This window comes from Salvelinus alpinus, chromosome 22 (genome assembly GCF_045679555.1).
Source record: "Salvelinus alpinus chromosome 22, SLU_Salpinus.1, whole genome shotgun sequence".
In the NCBI taxonomy this organism is placed as follows: Eukaryota; Metazoa; Chordata; class Actinopteri; order Salmoniformes; family Salmonidae; genus Salvelinus; species Salvelinus alpinus.
In genome coordinates, this window is record NC_092107.1 from 8,089,742 (window position 1) to 8,107,992 (window position 18,251).

Genomic DNA, 18,251 nt, shown 5'->3' on the forward strand with positions numbered 1-18,251 from the left:
ACTGATGAAGTGCACTAGAGTGTGCGCGGTCAGTTTTTGGCCGCCTCAGTGACGCGTCTAGTGCTGTCAGACAGACCATAAAGAAGCTTTCAGACATGAGCAATCAAACGGGAGATCATTCCAGGCCAGATTAATCAAACATGAAATGATTGATCAGGGGCTTGAGGGTTATTTATGACTGCACTCATTTTTCTGTGTGAATGATATAGTGGGTGAACAGGTAGTTCATCAGCCAGAGTAATCTCCCCGTTGACGGGGTCAGGTCCAGAGAAAAGCTCAGTCTCCCCTGCTACTGTTGAATCATCCATCCCTGGGGCTCCTCTCCTCTATCAGGACTCATTCCTCTGTCTAGGTCTGTCTCTCTGTGTCTCTCTCGGAATCTGAATTCTGGGGGGGAGAGAGAACACTAAGATGTTTGTTGCTGACATTTTGTTCTACTGTGTGCTCCAGGAAAAGGAATTGTGCTGTGTCTTCATCACACATCCACACTGAAATGATCACCTTCGAGACGTGTGTAATCACTAGTGTGAATGAGGTCAGTGGGCCAGGGGATAGCACAGGAGTAGTACCAGGGTTGGGTTGCTGCTGGACTATACCCAGTAACCAGGGTTGGGGTGCTGCTGCTGGACTATACCCAGTAACCAGGGTTGGGGTGCTGCTGCTGGACTATACCCAGTAACCAGGGTTGGGGTGCTGCTGCTGGACTATACCCAGTAACCAGGGTTGGGGTGCTGCTGCTGCTGCTGCTGGACTATACCCAGTAACCAGGGTTGGGGTGCTGCTGCTGCTGCTGGACTATACCCAGTAACCAGGGTTGGGGTGCTGCTGGACTATACCCAGTAACCAGGGTTGGGGTGCTGCTGCTGCTGCTGCTGGACTATACCCAGTAACCAGGGTTGGGGTGCTGCTGCTGGACTATACCCAGTAACCAGGGTTGGGGTGCTGCTGCTGGACTATACCCAGTAACCAGGGTTGGGGTGCTGCTGGACTATACCCAGTAACCAGGGTTGGGGTGCTGCTGCTGCTGCTGCTGGACTATACCCAGTAACCAGGGTTGGGGTGCTGCTGCTGCTGGACTATACCCAGTAACCAGGGTTGGGGTGCTGCTGGACTATACCCAGTAACCAGGGTTGGGGTGCTGCTGCTGCTGCTGCTGGACTATACCCAGTAACCAGGGTTGGGGTGCTGCTGCTGGACTATACCCAGTAACCAGGGTTGGGGTGCTGCTGCTGGACTATACCCAGTAACCAGGGTTGGGGTGCTGCTGCTGCTGCTGCTGGACTATACCCAGTAACCAGGGTTGGGTTGCTGCTGGACTATACCCAGTAACCAGGGTTGGGGTGCTGCTGCTGGACTATACCCAGTAACCAGGGTTGGGGTGCTGCTGCTGGACTATACCCAGTAACCAGGGTTGGGGTGCTGCTGCTGCTGCTGCTGGACTATACCCAGTAACCAGGGTTGGGGTGCTGCTGCTGCTGCTGCTGGACTATACCCAGTAACCAGGGTTGGGGTGCTGCTGCTGGACTATACCCAGTAACCAGGGTTGGGGTGCTGCTGCTGCTGCTGCTGGACTATACCCAGTAACCAGGGTTGGGGTGCTGCTGCTGCTGCTGCTGGACTATACCCAGTAACCAGGGTTGGGGTGCTGCTGCTGGACTATACCCAGTAACCAGGGTTGGGGTGCTGCTGCTGCTGCTGCTGGACTATACCCAGTAACCAGGGTTGGGGTGCTGCTGCTGCTGCTGCTGGACTATACCCAGTAACCAGGGTTGGGGTGCTGCTGCTGCTGCTGCTGGACTATACCCAGTAACCAGGGTTGGGGTGCTGCTGCTGCTGCTGCTGGACTATACCCAGTAACCAGGGTTGGGGTGCTGCTGCTGCTGCTGCTGGACTATACCCAGTAACCAGGGTTGGGGTGCTGGACTATACCCAGTAACCAGGGTTGGGGTGCTGCTGCTGGACTATACCCAGTAACCAGGGTTGGGGTGCTGCTGCTACTGCTGGACTATACCCAGTAACCAGGGTTGGGGTGCTGCTGCTGGACTATACCCAGTAACCAGGGTTGGGGTGCTGCTGCTGGACTATACCCAGTAACCAGGGTTGGGGTGCTGCTGCTGCTGCTGCTGGACTATACCCAGTAACCAGGGTTGGGGTGCTGCTGCTGGACTATACCCAGTAACCAGGGTTGGGGTGCTGCTGCTGCTGGACTATACCCAGTAACCAGGGTTGGGGTGCTGCTGCTGGACTATACCCAGTAACCAGGGTTGGGGTGCTGCTGCTGGACTATACCCAGTAACCAGGGTTGGGGTGCTGGACTATAAACCTCTTTGCCATTCCGTGAAGGCATCCACCAAATGTGTTTCAGGGAACTTCAATGATTGTCCATCTCCTACTTCTTAAATATGGAGCACAGAGAGCCTGAAGGGGAGTAGAGGAAAATAATTGTCAGCATTCTCTCTCGTTCTCACACACACTCACATCATGCGCACACACACACCTGCCACAGAGGTGTGTATAAAAATATCCTGGGGATCGGGTAAGGGGCGAGAAGACAAGTGAATGTATAATGGAGGTCTCAGGGCAGGCCTGTGGAGAGGAAACTTCTTACTTCTCACACACTTCTCACAATCTATTCTGTCGCAAACCTCTCGCTCTCTCTGTCGGTCTGTGTCACTCTCCTGTTATACCTCTCTCTACCTGTTTTATAGGCCAGGTATTATCTTTAGGGTGCAGACAGGGACAGAAGCTGGGGGTTTATTGAGTAAGCATGTTTTTCATGGAGCTCTGTGTGTGTGTGGGGGAGGCGCCTTTTCCGGCGCCGAAAAGAGATGGCTGCCTCGCTTCGCGTTCCTTGGAAAATATGCAGTATTTTGTTTTTTTACGTGTTATTTCTTACATCGGTACCCCGGGTAATCTTAGGTTTCATTACATACAGTCGGGAGGAACTACTGAATATACGATTAACGTCAACTCATCATCGTTCCTACCAGGAATATGACTTTCCCGAAACGGATCCAGTGTTCTGCCTTCCACACAATACAATGGATCTGATCCCAGCCGGCGACCCTGTGCGACGCCGAAAAAGGGGAAAACGTGGCGGTCTCGTGGTCAGGCTTCGGAGACGGGCACATCGCGCTCCACTCCCTAGCATACTACTCGCCAATGTCCAGTCTCTTGACAATAAGGTTGATGAAATCCGAGCACGGGTAGCATTCCAGAGAGACATCAGGGATTGCAACGTGCTCTGCTTCACGGAAACATGGCTAACTCAAGGGACGCTAACGGAGTCGGTGCAGCCAGCTGGTTTCTTCATGCACCGCGCCGACAGAAACAAACATCTTTCCGGTAAGAAGAGGGGCGGGGGGGTATGCCTTATGATTAACGAGAAGTGGTGTGATCATCATAACAACACACAAGAACTCAAGTCGTTCTGTTCACCTGATCTAGAACTCCTCACAATCAAATGTCGACCGCATTATCTACCAAGGGAATTCTCGTCAATCATAATCACAGCCGTATACATTCCCCCCCAAGCAGACACATCGATGGCCCTGAACGAACTTTATCTGACTCTTTGTAAACTGGAAACCACACACCCTGAGGCTGCATTCATCGTAGCTGGGGATTTTAACAAGGCTAATCTAAAAACAAAACTCCCTAAATTCTATCAGCATATCGATTGTGCTACCAGGGCTGGAAAAACACTAGACCATTGTTATACTAATTTCCGCGACGCTTATAAGGCCCTCCCCCGCCCCCCTTTCGGAAAAGCTGACCACGACTCCATTTTGTTGATTCCAGCCTACAAACAAAAACTCAAACAACAAGCTCCCGCGCTCAGGTCTGTTCAACGCTGGTCCGACCAATCTGAATCCACGCTTCAAGACTGCTTCGATCACGCAGATTGGAATATGTTCCGCATCGCGTCCAACAACAATATTGACGAATATGCTGATTCGGTGAGCGAGTTCATTAGGAAGTGCATTGACGATGTCGTACCCACAGCAACGATAAAAACATTCCCAAACCAGAAACCGTGGATTGACGGCAGCATTCGCGTGAAACTGAAAGCGCGAACCACTGCTTTTAACCAGGGCAAGGTGACCGGAAGCATGACCGAATACAAACAGTGTAGCTATTCTCTCCGCAAGGCAATCAAACAGGCCAAGTCTCAGTACAGAGACAAAATCGAGTCGAAATTCAACAGCTCAGACACAAGAGGTATGTGGCAGGGTCTACAGTCAATCACGGATTACAAAAAGGAAATCCGCCCCGTCGAGGACCAGGATGTCTTGCTCCCAGACAGGCTAAACAACTTTTTTGCCCGCTTTGAGGACAATACAGTGCCACTGACACGGCCCCCTACCAAAACCTGCGGGCTCTCCTTCACTGCAGCCGAGGTGAGTAAAACATTTAAACGTGTTAACCCTCGCAAGGCTGCAGGCCCAGACGGCATTCCCAGCCGCGTCCTCAGAGCATGCGCAGACCAGCTGGCTGGTGTGTTTACGGACATATTCAATCAATCCTTATCCCAGTCTGCTGTTCCCACATGCTTCAAGAGGGCCACCATTGTTCCTGTTCCCAAGAAAGCTAAGGTAACTGAGCTAAACGACTACCGCCCCGTAGCACTCACTTCCGTCATCATGAAGTGCTTTGAGAGACTAGTCAAGGACCATATCACCTCCACCCTACCGGACACCCTAGACCCACTCCAATTTGCTTACCGACCCAATAGGTCCACAGACGACGCAATCGCAACCACACTGCACACTGCCCTAACCCATCTGGACAAGAGGAATACCCATGTGAGAATGCTGTTCATCGATTACAGCTCAGCATTTAACACCATAGTACCCTCCAAACTCGTCATCAAGCTCGAGACCCTGGGTCTCGACCCCGCCCTGTGCAACTGGGTCCTGGACTTCCTGACGGGCCGCACCCAGGTGGTGAGGGTAGGTAACAACATCTCCACCCCGCTGATCCTCAACACTGGGGCCCCACAAGGGTGCGTTCTGAGCCCTCTCCTGTACTCCCTGTTCACCCACGACTGCGTGGCCATGCACGCCTCCAACTCAATCATCAAGTTTGCGGATGACACTACAGTGGTAGGCTTGATCACCAACAACGACGAGACGGCCTACAGGGAGGAGGTGAGGGCCCTCGGAGTGTGGTGTCAGGAAAATAACCTCATACTCAACGTCAACAAAACAAAGGAGATGATTGTGGACTTCAGGAAACAGCAGAGGGAGCACCCCCCTATCCACATCGACGGGTCAGTAGTGGAGAAGGTGGAAAGTTTTAAGTTCCTCGGTGTACACATCACGGACAAACTGAACTGGTCCACCCACACAGACAGCGTTGTGAAGAAGGCGCAGCAGCGCCTCTTCAACCTCAGGAGGCTGAAGAAATTCGGCTTGTCACCAAAAGCACTCACAAACTTCTACAGATGCACAATCGAGAGCATCCTGTCGGGCTGTATCACCGCCTGGTACGGCAACTGCTCCGCCCACAACCGTAAGGCTCTCCAGAGGGTAGTGAGGTCTGCAGAACGCATCACCAGGGGCAAACTACCTGCCCTCCAGGACACCTACACCACCCGATGTCACAGGAAGGCCATAAAGATCATCAAGGACAACAACCACCCAAGCCACTGCCTGTTCACCCCGCTATCATCCAGAAGGCGAGGTCAGTACAGGTGCATCAAAGCAGGGACCGAGAGACTGAAAAACAGCTTCTATCTCAAGGCCATCAGACTGTTAAACAGCCACCACTAACATTTAGCGGCCGCTGCCAACATACTGACTCAACTCCAGCCACTTTAAAAATGGGAATTGATGGAAATTATGTAAAAATGTACCACTAGCCACTTTAAGCAATGCCACTTAATACAATGTTTACATACCCTACATTACCCATCTCATATGTATATATACTGTACTCTATATCATCTACTGCATCTTGCCATCTTTATGCAATACATGTACCACTAGCCACTTTAAACTATGCCACTTTATGTTTACATACCCTACAGTACTCATCTCATATGTATATACCGTACTCTATACCATCTACTGCATCTGCCATGCCGTTCTGTACCACCACTCATCCATATATCTTTATGTACATATTCTTTATCCCTTTACACTTGTGTGTGTGTGTAAGGTAGTAGTGTGGAATTGTTAGGTTAGATTACTGTTGGTTATTACTGCATTGTCGGAACTAGAAGCACAAGCATTTCGCTACACTCGCATTAACATCTGCTAACCATGTGTATGTGACTAATAAAATTTGATTTGATTTGATTTGATTTAGATGGAGCGGAGTACAACAATGGCTGTGAGTGGTAATGGCAGGATGGTATCAAGATGACTGGTAAGCCTAGTAGTTCACTACTCTGTTAGGAGATATTGTACAGTGTTGTTCTCAGCCCAAGGACGTTTGTTGGGTGAGATGCAGATCTCAGTGAACCCGTCTGTGTTCTAAAAGGAAATACTCAGAATTATCTTTGTCTGTTCATTTTGAAAAATGGCTGTTGTGCACAAGTTCAATCTGCTTCCTACAATAACCCAGTGTGTGTGTGTGTGTGTGTGTATATAAGCATCAAGTTCACATTCTGTCTCTCATTGTCTCAGGCTCCACCCCGTTCTCTCTTCTCTCTCCCTCACCCCTCACCCCTTCCCTCTACTCTCTTACCTCTATTCTCTCTATCCTACTCTCTATGTCTTTCTCAACTCCTCTCTCCCTCTGTCACTTCTCTCTTCCTGTCCATCTCTCTGTTTCATGGTGAGGTTGTTCCCTCCCTCACTCTCCTCCTCAGCAGGGTCCACAGCTAAAGTGTTTTTATGGCCAGTGTTGATTTGTCAATAGGAGTCTGTAATTACTGGCCACAGTGCCATAGCGCCGAGGTGGGGAGCGCCCATGTGAGAGTAATGGCTGGTTTTACCTGTTCCTTTAACGCCAGCGTGTCTGTGTTATCACACACACACACACACACACATACACACACACACACACTGCAGTACCAACATCATATATATCACAGAAATTACAGGCCTGCAATACCTAACGAAAGGCATTCTGTAAAAAGGTGCAAGTCTTGGCATTTTGGCAGCTGTGTGTATGTGACTTAGAGAGAGGATTAAATCTTGCTTACATCCTTGCTGTAATGTCTGCATATCAGCACACCTCTGTGCATTACAATCTTTAACACACACACACACACACACTGGAAAGCATGACAGACCTTGAATTCATTGCATGCTTCAGCAGTATGCATGTATTTCAGCACTCTTCAGTGAGTCGTCTTCTTCTTCCTTAATCCTAATTGAAATAGTCTACAAATCTACAAACAACCTCCTGTTGTCTAGTTTGTTTAATGTGCCTCACCTTCTGTAATGGTGTCCTCTGACCTCACAGGGACTTTCATAATTCCTATCACTTTATGGGTAAAGAGGTTGTGTGTGTGTGTGTGTGTGTGTGTGTGTGTGTAGATGGATGGGGTCATACTGACAGATGTCTCCTTCCTTTCACTGAATGTGAATCACTTCTCAGTGGACATTTTCCCATCCTTATGAGGAAGCAGGGTGTGCGTTGCTGTCATAATAATTCCCATCTCTTTATGAGGAAGGAGGGTGTGCGTTGCTGTCATAATAATTCCCATCTCTTTATGAGGAAGGAGGGTGTGCGTTGCTGTCATAATAATTCCCATCTCTTTATGAGGAAGGAGGGTGTGCGTTGCTGTCATAATAATTCCCATCTCTTTATGAGGAAGGAGGGACGTGTGTCGGTTTAGAACTTGACTCTCCTGAATGTCATGATTTTAAAGGTGGAGATGGTCACCTTGACTGTTTATTGGCATTCAAAAGAGCCAACCATCTGTGCCACTGACCCCTGGAGGGGCGGGCTTTTGCATGTCAAAGAGCTTGATTGTGCCGAAGGGACCTGGAATGTCACAGCTGGCAAGGTCGGAAAGAACAGCCAATTGAAGGGGTTGCTCTGATGTTTGTTCATGTCAACACCGTCTTCAGACCTCGCCAAATCTCACGAAACAGTCAGTACTGAGGCTTTACTTCACCACACACACCACTCATAAGAGGAAGAGCCTTTCATCTGTTGGCTTCATTCAGTAAGCTTCCTCTGTTAATGTTGTTAGTCACCTCTCCACTTTCACAGCCCAGCGTTTTAGATCTCAAACCTCCATTCACTTTGAGTTTACAGCATTTCACACCCCCAGTCCACTCTGTCACAGAGCCCAGTGTAGGCTACCACATCCTCAGTCCTCCTTTTCTGAAATATTAATATTACATTTCAATCTGATTTGCCGGTGGAATGGTGTGTGTGTGTGTGTGTGTGTGTGTGTGTGTGCCTTATCAGAATCTGCCAGGAGTGCTCCCAGTCATGAATACAGCTCCCTTCTGTCCTCATCTCCAGCTCTCTCCTCTCAGACCCCCCCCCCACAAGCTCTCTTCCCCTCACCTTCCTTCCTTTCACCCCTACACCCTCCTCAGCTCTCTACTCCCACTCTTCTCCTCCCTCGCCTCCTTTCCCACTTCACTCTTATATTAAATGGGCATTCCACCTCGTTTCCACAACACGAACGGCAACTGAACGTAAACATTAAAGGGGTGCGTTTCAGTTTGGACCGAGACTTTGACAGGCAGAGGACACGCACGCACGCAGAGGACACACACATTGGTGTTGGTAGTCATAAAGGAGAAATCAGGGGTTGATGGTAATCCCCAGGTCCTACTGACAGATGGGTCTAGTCGTAGTACTGTAGAAGCATTCCAGGCCTGAGGCCTCGTTCCCTGGATCCCTCAGCCTGGATCAGAGACCCAGGATGAGGAGAGTTACTCCCGGAAGGTCAGACATAGCCAGCTGAACAACACCTAATGACTTAGTAACACTGGAGCTGTGATTGACTATAGACCTGGTTTATTGGCTAAGCACTGGACCATGACCGCCCTGACTGTTGTGGTTAGGGTTCAGTCTCTGGCTTGTCTGTAGTCATTCTGTCTGTACTGGGGTGCTTGCAGTGTTAGGGTGAACAGGGACAGAAATCAACAGAACAGTTTCCCTCTTATTAAAACCTCAAACAGCAGCGGTTTGCTTTGATGATATGTTGGGAAATGCCAGACAATGCATTTTTTTTTATTCTTCTGAAACTGCAGCAGAGAGAGAGAGGCGGTTCTAAGGGTACGGGGGGGGGGGGAGTGTAGGGCACTTATTACATTGCCACGGATGTTGGTTTTGAATGGCTTCTATATTTGGTACAATGACCCCCTCTTTCTCACATGTGCACTCCCACACCCACTTAAAACATGTACTTGACGCAGTTTTGACACATAACACACGATGCTAGCCGAATTAAATTAGCTCTCACTGCTAGGCTAGCACTCTCCACTGCTAAGGACAGACCTCTGCAATGTCACTGTAAGGATATAGTTACAGTACACTACACCTCTGCAGCAAACCAACCTATAGAGCTGCAGTACATTGTCATGGAGCCAGATGCATGTACGGGGGGAGTGGTGGTAAACATGTGCCTGTTGAGGTTAAACATGGCTTTTCCAGACATTTTTTATTATTCTTTTTTTTTCACCTTTATTTAACCAGGTAAGCTAGTTGAGAACAAGTTCTCATTTACAACTGCGACCTGGCCAAGATAAAGCAAAGCAGTGCGACACAAACAACAACACAGAGTTACACGTGGAATAAACAAGTCTACAGTCAATAACACAGTAGAAAAAAAGAAAGTCTATATACAGTGTGGGCAAATGGTGTGAGGAGGTAGGCAATAAATAGGCCATAGTAGCGAGGTAATTACAATTTAGCAAATTAACACTGGAGCGATAGATGAGCAGATGATGATGTGCAAGTAGAGATACTGGTGTGCAAAAGAGCAGAAAGTAAATAAAAACAGTATGAGGTAGGTAGATTTGGTGGGTTATTTACAGATGGGCTATGTACAGCTGCAACGATCGGTTAGCTGCTCAGATAGCTGATGTTTAAAGTTAGTGAGGGAAATATAAGTCTCCAGCTTCAGCGATTTTTGCAATTCGTTCCAGTCACTGGCAGCAGAGAACTGGAAGGAAAGGCGGCCAAATGAGGTGTTGGCTTTGGGGATGACCAGTGAGATATACCTGCTGGAGTGCGTGCTGCGGGTAGGTGTTGTTATCGTGACCAGTGAGCTAAGGCAGAGCTTTACCTAGCATAGACTTATAGATGACCTGGAGCCAGTGGGTCTGGCGACGAATATGTAGCGAGGGCCAGCCGACTAGAGCATACAGGTTGCAGTGGTGGGTGGTATAAGGGGCTTTGGTAACAAAACGGATGGCACTGTGATAGACTGCATCCAGTTTGCTGAGTAGAGTATTGGAAGCTATTTTGTAGATGACATCTCCGAAGTCGAGGATCGGTAGGATAGTCAGTTTTACTAGGGTAAGTTTGGCGGCGTGAGTGAAGGAGGCCATGAAAATGTTTCCATCCAAAATGGATGATTCAAGATTAGAAATTAAACAATCTTAATCACTTGTTGTTTTGCCATGTTGCAGTGCATTTGGACAATATTCAGACCCCTTCCCCTTTTCCACATTTTGTTACATTACATCCTTATTATAAAATGGATTAAATTAAATGTTTTTCCTCATCAATCTACACACAATATCCAATAATGACAAAGTGAAAACAGGTTTTTAGAAATGTTTGCAAATTTCTTTAAAAAATATATATATATACCTTATTTACATAAGTATTCAGACCCTTTGCTAGACTTGAAATTGAGCTCAGGTGCATCCTGTTTCCATTGCTCATCCTTGACGTTTCTACAACTTGATTGGAGTCCACCTGTGGGAAATTCAATTGGACATGATTTAGAAAGGCACACGCCTGTCTATATAATGTCCCAGAGTTGACCGTACATGTCAGAGCAAAAACCAAGCCATGAGGTAGAAGGATTGTGTTGAAGCACAGATCTGGGGAAGGGTACCAAAAAATGTCTGCTGAATTGAAGGTCCCCAAGAACACAGTGGCCTCGATCATTCCTAAATGGAATAAGTCTAGAGCTGGCCAAACTGAGCAATCTGTGAAGGACCTTGGTCGTGGAGGTGACCAAGAGCCCAATGGTCACTCTGACAGAGCTCCAGAGTTCCTCTGTTGAGATGGGAGAACCTCACAGAAGGACAACCATCTCTGCAGGCCTTTATGGTAGAGTAGCCAGATGGAAACCACTCATCAGTAAAAGGCACATGACAGCCTGCTTGGAGTTTGTCAAAAAGGACTCTCAGACCATGGGAAACGAAATACTCTGGTCTGATGAAACCAAGATTGAACTCTTTGGTCTGAATGCCAAATGTTATGTCTGGAGGAAACCTGGCACCATCCTTACGGTGAAGCATGGTGGTGGCAGCATCATGCTGTGGGGATGTTTTTCAGCTGCAGGGACTGGGAGACTAGTCAGGATTGAGGGAAAGATGACCGGAGCAAAGTACAGAGATCCTTGATGAAAACCTCTTCCAGAGCGCTCAGGACCTCCGACTGGGACGAAGGTTCACCTTCCAACAGGACAATGACCCTAAGCACACAGCCAAGACAACGCAGGAGTGGCTTCGGGACAAGTCTCTGAATGTCCTTGAGTGTCCAAGCCAGAGCCTGGACTTGAACCGAATCGAACATCTCTGGAGAGACCTGAAAATAGCTGTGCAGCAATGCTTCCGCTCCAACCTGACCAAGCTTGAGAGGATCTGCAGAGAAGAATGGGAGTAATTCCCCAAATACAAGTGTGCCAAGCTTGTAGGTTTATACCCAAGAAGTCTTGAGGCTGTAATCGCTGCCAAAGAGGCTTCAACAAAGTACAGAGTCAAGGGTATGAATACTTATGTAAATATTATATAAATTTGCAAACATTTTAAATGTTTTTTTGCGTTGTCATTATGGGGTATTGTGTGTAGATTTGAGGGGGAAGACCATTTTTATCCATTTTAGAATAAAATAAGGCTGTAACAAAATGTGGAAAAAGTCAAGGGGTCTGAATACTTTCCGAATGCACTGTAAGTTTGACAGTAGTTTACAACAAAGCACAGCTGCCTTTCTGTGTTCCACTCCTTCATGTTGGACAACATTGGCACTGGGTAGCTAAGAGGTAAGCTGAGACGAGTATCCCCCACATCTCTGTGTTCAATCAAAGATGGCCACAGACTCTTCCTCTCTAGCATTCTATCCTCATTGTCAGCCAGGCCTTTGACTCTTACTGATATCTGAATATCTCGCTCGCTCTCTGTCTCTCTCTCTTTGTACAAATGGAGAATATTTTTTAATGATGTACTTCAGCAAAGCTAATCCACTGCCGTCCTCTCGCTCTCTACTCCTCTCGCTCCCTCTACTTCCCGCTCTCTCTCGTCTTCTCTTTGTACAAATGGAGAATGTATTTTAATGATGTACTTCAGTTATGCTAGTTAACTGCCCCCCCTCTCCCTTTCTCACTCTGTTGGAGAAACAGCAGTTAAAATAAGACAGACCCACTCCCCTCCTTATGAAAAAATAACTTTCCCCCTTCCTTATCCATCATTAAACCTGGCAGTAGAGAAGCTGTTCAGTCCTCTCCCTTGCGGTCATTCTGTTCAGTCCCCCTCTCTCTTCCTCAGTCAGCCTGAAGAGACCTACAGTACATAACTCTCCCTGGATCTAATAACCTCACTGTCTGATGGATGCCTATGGTAAAGAGATCTGGCTGTTATCATTGGATGAGGGGTGGATGGGTTATGCATTTGGATTGGGCAAGGAATATGGTGATGGTATGGGGGGTAGAGGGGATTTGGAACGTGTGTAGTTGGGGGGGAGAGAAGGTCTTCAGAGTGTTTGGTTATATAAGGGGAGCTGTGTGTGTTCATGTGTGCAGGGAGGGGGAGGGGGAATCTCCTTGTAGAACATAGCTGAAGAACACAGGGCATACTCCCCTGTGTGAGGTGATAAATGTGTGTCTCATCAGGAGAGCATGTTTGCTGCCTTTCCATCTCTTTGCTGACAGACGCCTCTCTCCTATGATCGGATCCGCTGCTTTGTTGTTGCCTTGGTGAAGCATCGCCTCAAGGCCAACTCCCAATACATGGTCATTTTGCTCATTAGGCTAGGCTGTTGAGCCTTCTGCTACTGCCGTCCACGGCGTCTTTAAAAACATTTTTTTTTTTTTTTTTACATTCCAAAAACAAACGTATACATACGCACACATCTCCTCTGCCCAGACCCGCATGCTCACACCCCCATCCCTAGTGCCTGCATTATTGTTTGCCACATGGCCTTAAACAGATTGGTACAATTTCTCGGTCGAACATGCTATTTCAATAATTAAACATTAGATTTTTCAATTGTGTTAATGACTTCCAAGTTTTTCGTATACATTGTTTTTCAAGGTGAGTGATGTCATTCTAACTGACAGACATGTAGAATGTTAGGAACTAAATCATGAAGAATACATAAAGTTAGGAACTAAATAGTTAGGCAGTCAAGTAAAGATTGTTAAGCATAATTAGAGAATACGTAGTCTGAAACCCAACTGCCATCGGACGGTGTGGTAAAATGATGTAGTTTGAGGCTATTGAAACCCTCCAGTCAGCACACACACCAGTTAGTCACTGTAATGATTAAGATGTCCCTGCAGCAGCAGAACTGTCGGCTGCTGGAGTCGTGCGTGCCCACACAGCAGATAACACCACTCTGATCTCTCTCTCACACACACTCCTCCATTATACCTCCATCATCCCTCTCACCATCCCTCTCTCCGTCCCTCCATCATCCCTCTCTCCATACTTCTGTCATCCCTTTATTTATTTTCTCTCCACAGTCCTCCCTTCCGCTCTCCATCACTGGACACAGCAAATAACACAGCCCAGATAAGTCTCTCACACACACACACACACACACACACTCTCTGTTCAAACCGTGACTGCTGCCCCTTCATCTGTTTCCCCACCACCCTACTTTCTCGTCTCAGGCGTCTGATCATATCTGGGTAATCGTAGACACGTTGACATCCCAGTAGGTCTAAAGTATTGTACTACATGTGGTGTTGATCAGTGTGCAGGCAGTGGGAGTAGGGCAGGTCAGGGGGTGCAGTGGGAGTAGGACAGGTCAGGGGGTGCAGTGGGAGTAGGACAGGTCGGGGTGTGCAGTGGGAGTAGGACAGGTCGGGGGGTGCAGTGGGAGTAGGACAGGCCGGGGGGTGCAGTGGGAGTAGGACAGGTCGGGGGGTGCAGTGGGAGTAGGACAGGTCGGGGGGTGCAGTGGGAGTAGGACAGGCCGGGGGGTGCAGTGGGAGTAGGACAGGCCGGGGGGTGCAGTGGGAGTAGGACAGGCCGGGGGGTGCAGTGGGAGTAGGACAGGCCGGGGGGTGCAGTGGGAGTAGGACAGGCCGGGGGGTGCAGTGGGAGAAGGACAGGTCGGGGGGTGCAGTGGGAGTAGGACAGGTCGGGGGGTGCAGTGGGAGTAGGACAGGTCAGAGTAGATCAGGGATCAGAGGCTGAGCTCTTAACAGGTGTCTGATCATCCACTCTGTTAACAGGATAACTAGGACATATCCCTGTTTGTTTGTTTGTTTGTTTATCCAAGCTTTAATGGCTGTGTTCACTCACTCATATACACACACACACTCACAGCTGCTCATGGGATGTCTGAAAGGATGAATCGCCATTGTCAACAAAGACAGGCCTCGTAAGTCACAATAACAATGTTCCAAAGCAGCTATTAATGTGGTCATTACTGTCCCATGTAGTTCCTCCAGAAATACTTATTTCTCTCTCTGACCTCTGTTTATGATCTCTGCGGTCACTATGGTAACCACAGGAAGGAAGGAATGTCTGAGACTGCGTCAGATATGTCCCCATGCAGCTCCGAAAAAGGCCAGAGAAAGAGGCCTAGACGGATATTCCACCCATAGCCCTCTGCACCAAAGAGAACACAGAGGGGTTGTGGGAACAGCAGACAGAGGGGAAGGGGTCAGACACTGAGAGCAAGGGACAGTCAGAGGGAGAGAGAGTCGGAGAGAGATACGGTGAGGGAGAGTCGGAGAGAGATACGGTGAGGGAGAGTCGGTGAGGGAGAGTCGGAGAGGGAGAGTCGGAGAGGGAGAGTCGGTGAGGGAGAGTCGGTGAGGGAGAGTCGGTGAGGGAGAGTCGGTGAGGGAGAGTCGGTGAGGGAGAGTCGGTGAGGGAGAGTCGGTGAGGGAGAGTCGGTGAGGGAGAGTCGGTGAGGGAGAGTCGGTGAGGGAGAGTCGGTGAGGGAGAGTCGGAGAGGGAGAGTCGGAGAGGGAGAGTCGGAGAGGGAGAGTCGGAGAGGGAGAGTCGGAGAGGGAGAGTCGGAGAGGGAGAGTCGGAGAGGGAGAGTCGGAGAGGGAGAGTCGGAGAGGGAGAGTCGGAGAGGGAGAGTCGGAGAGGGAGAGTCGGAGAGGGAGAGTCGGAGAGGGAGAGTCGGAGAGGGAGAGTCGGAGAGGGAGAGTCGGAGAGGGAGAGTCGGAGAGGGAGAGTCGGAGAGGGAGAGTCGGTGAGGGAGAGTCGGTGAGGGAGAGTCGGTGAGGGAGAGTCGGAGAGATACGGTGAGGGAGAGTCGGAGAGAGATACGGTGAGGGAGAGTCGGAGAGAGATACGGTGAGGGAGAGTCGGAGAAAGTGAAGCGAGTTGAAATGTTTGGCAGAGAAGGTTTCAGAATGATAAGGCACAAGCTCAGGCACTGTCTGCGGCCCTTGACCTCGTATACAAACGCCAAGCCCCCTGATAAACAGCCAGGCCACAACATGGCTGAAACAAGGCTAGTGGATGGAAACATGGCGAGGCAATATAACAGGCCAAAAAAACCTCATTAGCTTACACTGCTATCTTTCTCTTTTGGTTTTGGCTCGGCTTGGCTTGAATCTCTCTCTCTCTCTCTCTGGCCATGATTCAGGAAAGGAGTAGAGAAACGAGCCAATCTTTTTGCCGGGAAACGTTGCATATTTGTCCGTAAAAGGGTGTGCACTGACGTTATCGCCTGGCTGAAATGGATAGGGGAGGATTGAGTTTCTCTTGCTCAGCTGTATTCCACAGCACAGCGGAGGGGAAGTGTGTTTGGCTAATGGTGTAGTTTCTCCCCCTCATCTCTGGCTATTTATCTCCTGCTTTATCTGGGTTTCAGCAAGGAACGAAGGACAGCCAGGTCACCGCTACTGTAGCCTCGGTCTTCTCCCCCAAGTGTGTGTGTGTGCCCGCCTGCACTGTAGTCACACAAAAAGTTTGATGCTGTGTGGCGAGGCAGAGCTGTGAACATCACTTGGCTTACAATTTCTTACAGTTTACACCATACATAACTCTAACTTCAGTATAGCCAGCTCACTGTAGTCCTCTCTCCCCTCCCTCTTCCTCCCAGGCGGCGGCTGACTTTGCCAAGGCCCATCTGTCGGAGGCGCTGCGTCAGCAGCTCCTGAGCTACGACCGAGAGAAGGAGAAGGAGAAGGAGAAAGAGAAGGATGAAAAGGAGCGCAGCGACGGTCTGTCCTATTCCTCCATTCTGGAGCAGCAGATCCTGGCTCTGGACAGGGACATGTTGGACAAGCTGTCAGCCGTCTACAACGAAGCAGGTCAGAGGGCAGGGCAGCCAGGGGTTAAAGGTCACAGCCACACCTCTGTGGGCAGACAGCTGCCCCTAGCCACTAATCTAGCAACAGTTTATACCTTAATCCTGAACTCAACCCATTCAAGGGAATTCTTTTAATTATTTCACACAAACTTCGCACAGAAATAGAATGAATAGGCTAGAATATGTAGAGCTGACTTAACTTTTAGTTGGATGCGTCAGTCTTGAGATCCCTGTTCTACAGTGACCGCAATTCTTTGTTTTGGATTGATTGCACTCATTTCTGCATGCTTAAATAGTGTTGTCTAACGTGTAGGCTGTGAAAAATGCACAAATTATGGCTATGGTATGTTTGGGGACAGGGCAGAGTTTGTTGAAGTAGCTGTGGTGTTTGTGACAGTGAGAGCTAGCGGAAAGGAAGTCTGTATAAATAGCTGTGGTTCAAGGGTGCTCGTTTGTGTGTACATTTCCGTGTGTGTGTGCGTGCACGTAAGTGTATGCATTGTTGTTTTTGTAGGAGCACCACATTTCGGCTTGCATAGTATTTCTGAGTTGTTCGCGGTCGTTTACAGTGGGCTCCGGCCGTGCTGCTTATTCAGCTATTAAAATACAGCTTTATCTTCATCAGACATGTAGCAATTATCTCTTCTGATTCCAAAGAGAAAAGAGGGAGCGAGAGAGTGCCCACGCTGCCTCTCCTCAGGGGGCTTGACAGATACAGGGCCTTCATAAAGTATTCATATACCCTTGACTTATTCTACATTTTGTTACAGCCTGAATTCAAAATGGATTAAATTGATGATTTTTTTTCACCCATCTACATACAATACCCCATAATGACAAAGTGAAAACATGTTTTTTTTTTTATTGCAAAAAATAGAAATGAAATGGGAAAAATATCTCATTTACATAACTATTCACAACCCTGACTCAATACATTGTAGTAGCACATTGAGTCTTTCCAAGTAAGTCTCTAAGAGCTTTCTACACCTGGATTGGGAAATATTTGCCCATTTTATTCTTTAAAAATCCTTCAAGCTGTGTCATTGGTTGTTGATCATTGCTAGACAACTATTTTCAGGTCTTGCTCTAGATTTTCAAGCAGATTTAAGTCAACTGTAACTCGGCCACTCGGGAACATTCACTGTCTTCTTGGTAAGCAACTCCAGTGTAGATATGGCCTTGTGTTTTAGGTTATTGTCCTGCTGAAAGGTGAATTCATCTCCCAGTGTCTGGTGAAAGCAGACAACCAGGTTTTCCTCTAAGATTTTGCTTGTGCTAAGCTCTATTCTGTTTATTTTATATCCTGAAAAACTCCCCAGTCCTTAACGATTACAAGCATACCCATAACATGATGCAGCCACCACTATGCTTGAAAATATGGAGAGTGGTACTCAGCAATGTGTTGTATTGGATTTGCCCCAAATAACTGTTTTTCTTGAATACAATGTAAATTGCTTTACCACATTTTTTGCAGTTTTACTTTAGTGCCTTGGGCCTGGGTGTATTGATACAACATCCAAAGTGCAATTAATAACTTCACCATGCTCAAAGGGATATTCAATATCTTGTTTTGTTATAAAAAAAATTTTTTACACCCATCTACCAATATGTGCCCTTTGTTAAGAATTGGAAAGGCTCCCTGGTCTTTGTGG

The 18,251-nt window shown here is 48.2% G+C and overlaps 1 protein-coding gene across 1 annotated transcript in view; it reads left to right on the forward strand.

Moving 5' to 3' along the window:
- Positions 1-18,251, forward strand: part of ppm1lb (protein phosphatase, Mg2+/Mn2+ dependent, 1Lb) — a 45,334-nt gene that overhangs the window by 17,505 nt on the left and 9,578 nt on the right. The window contains exon 2 of the mRNA XM_071358864.1: positions 16,390-16,600. Within this exon, the coding sequence (XP_071214965.1) occupies positions 16,390-16,600 (211 nt within the window). The remainder of the gene's footprint in view (positions 1-16,389; positions 16,601-18,251) is intronic.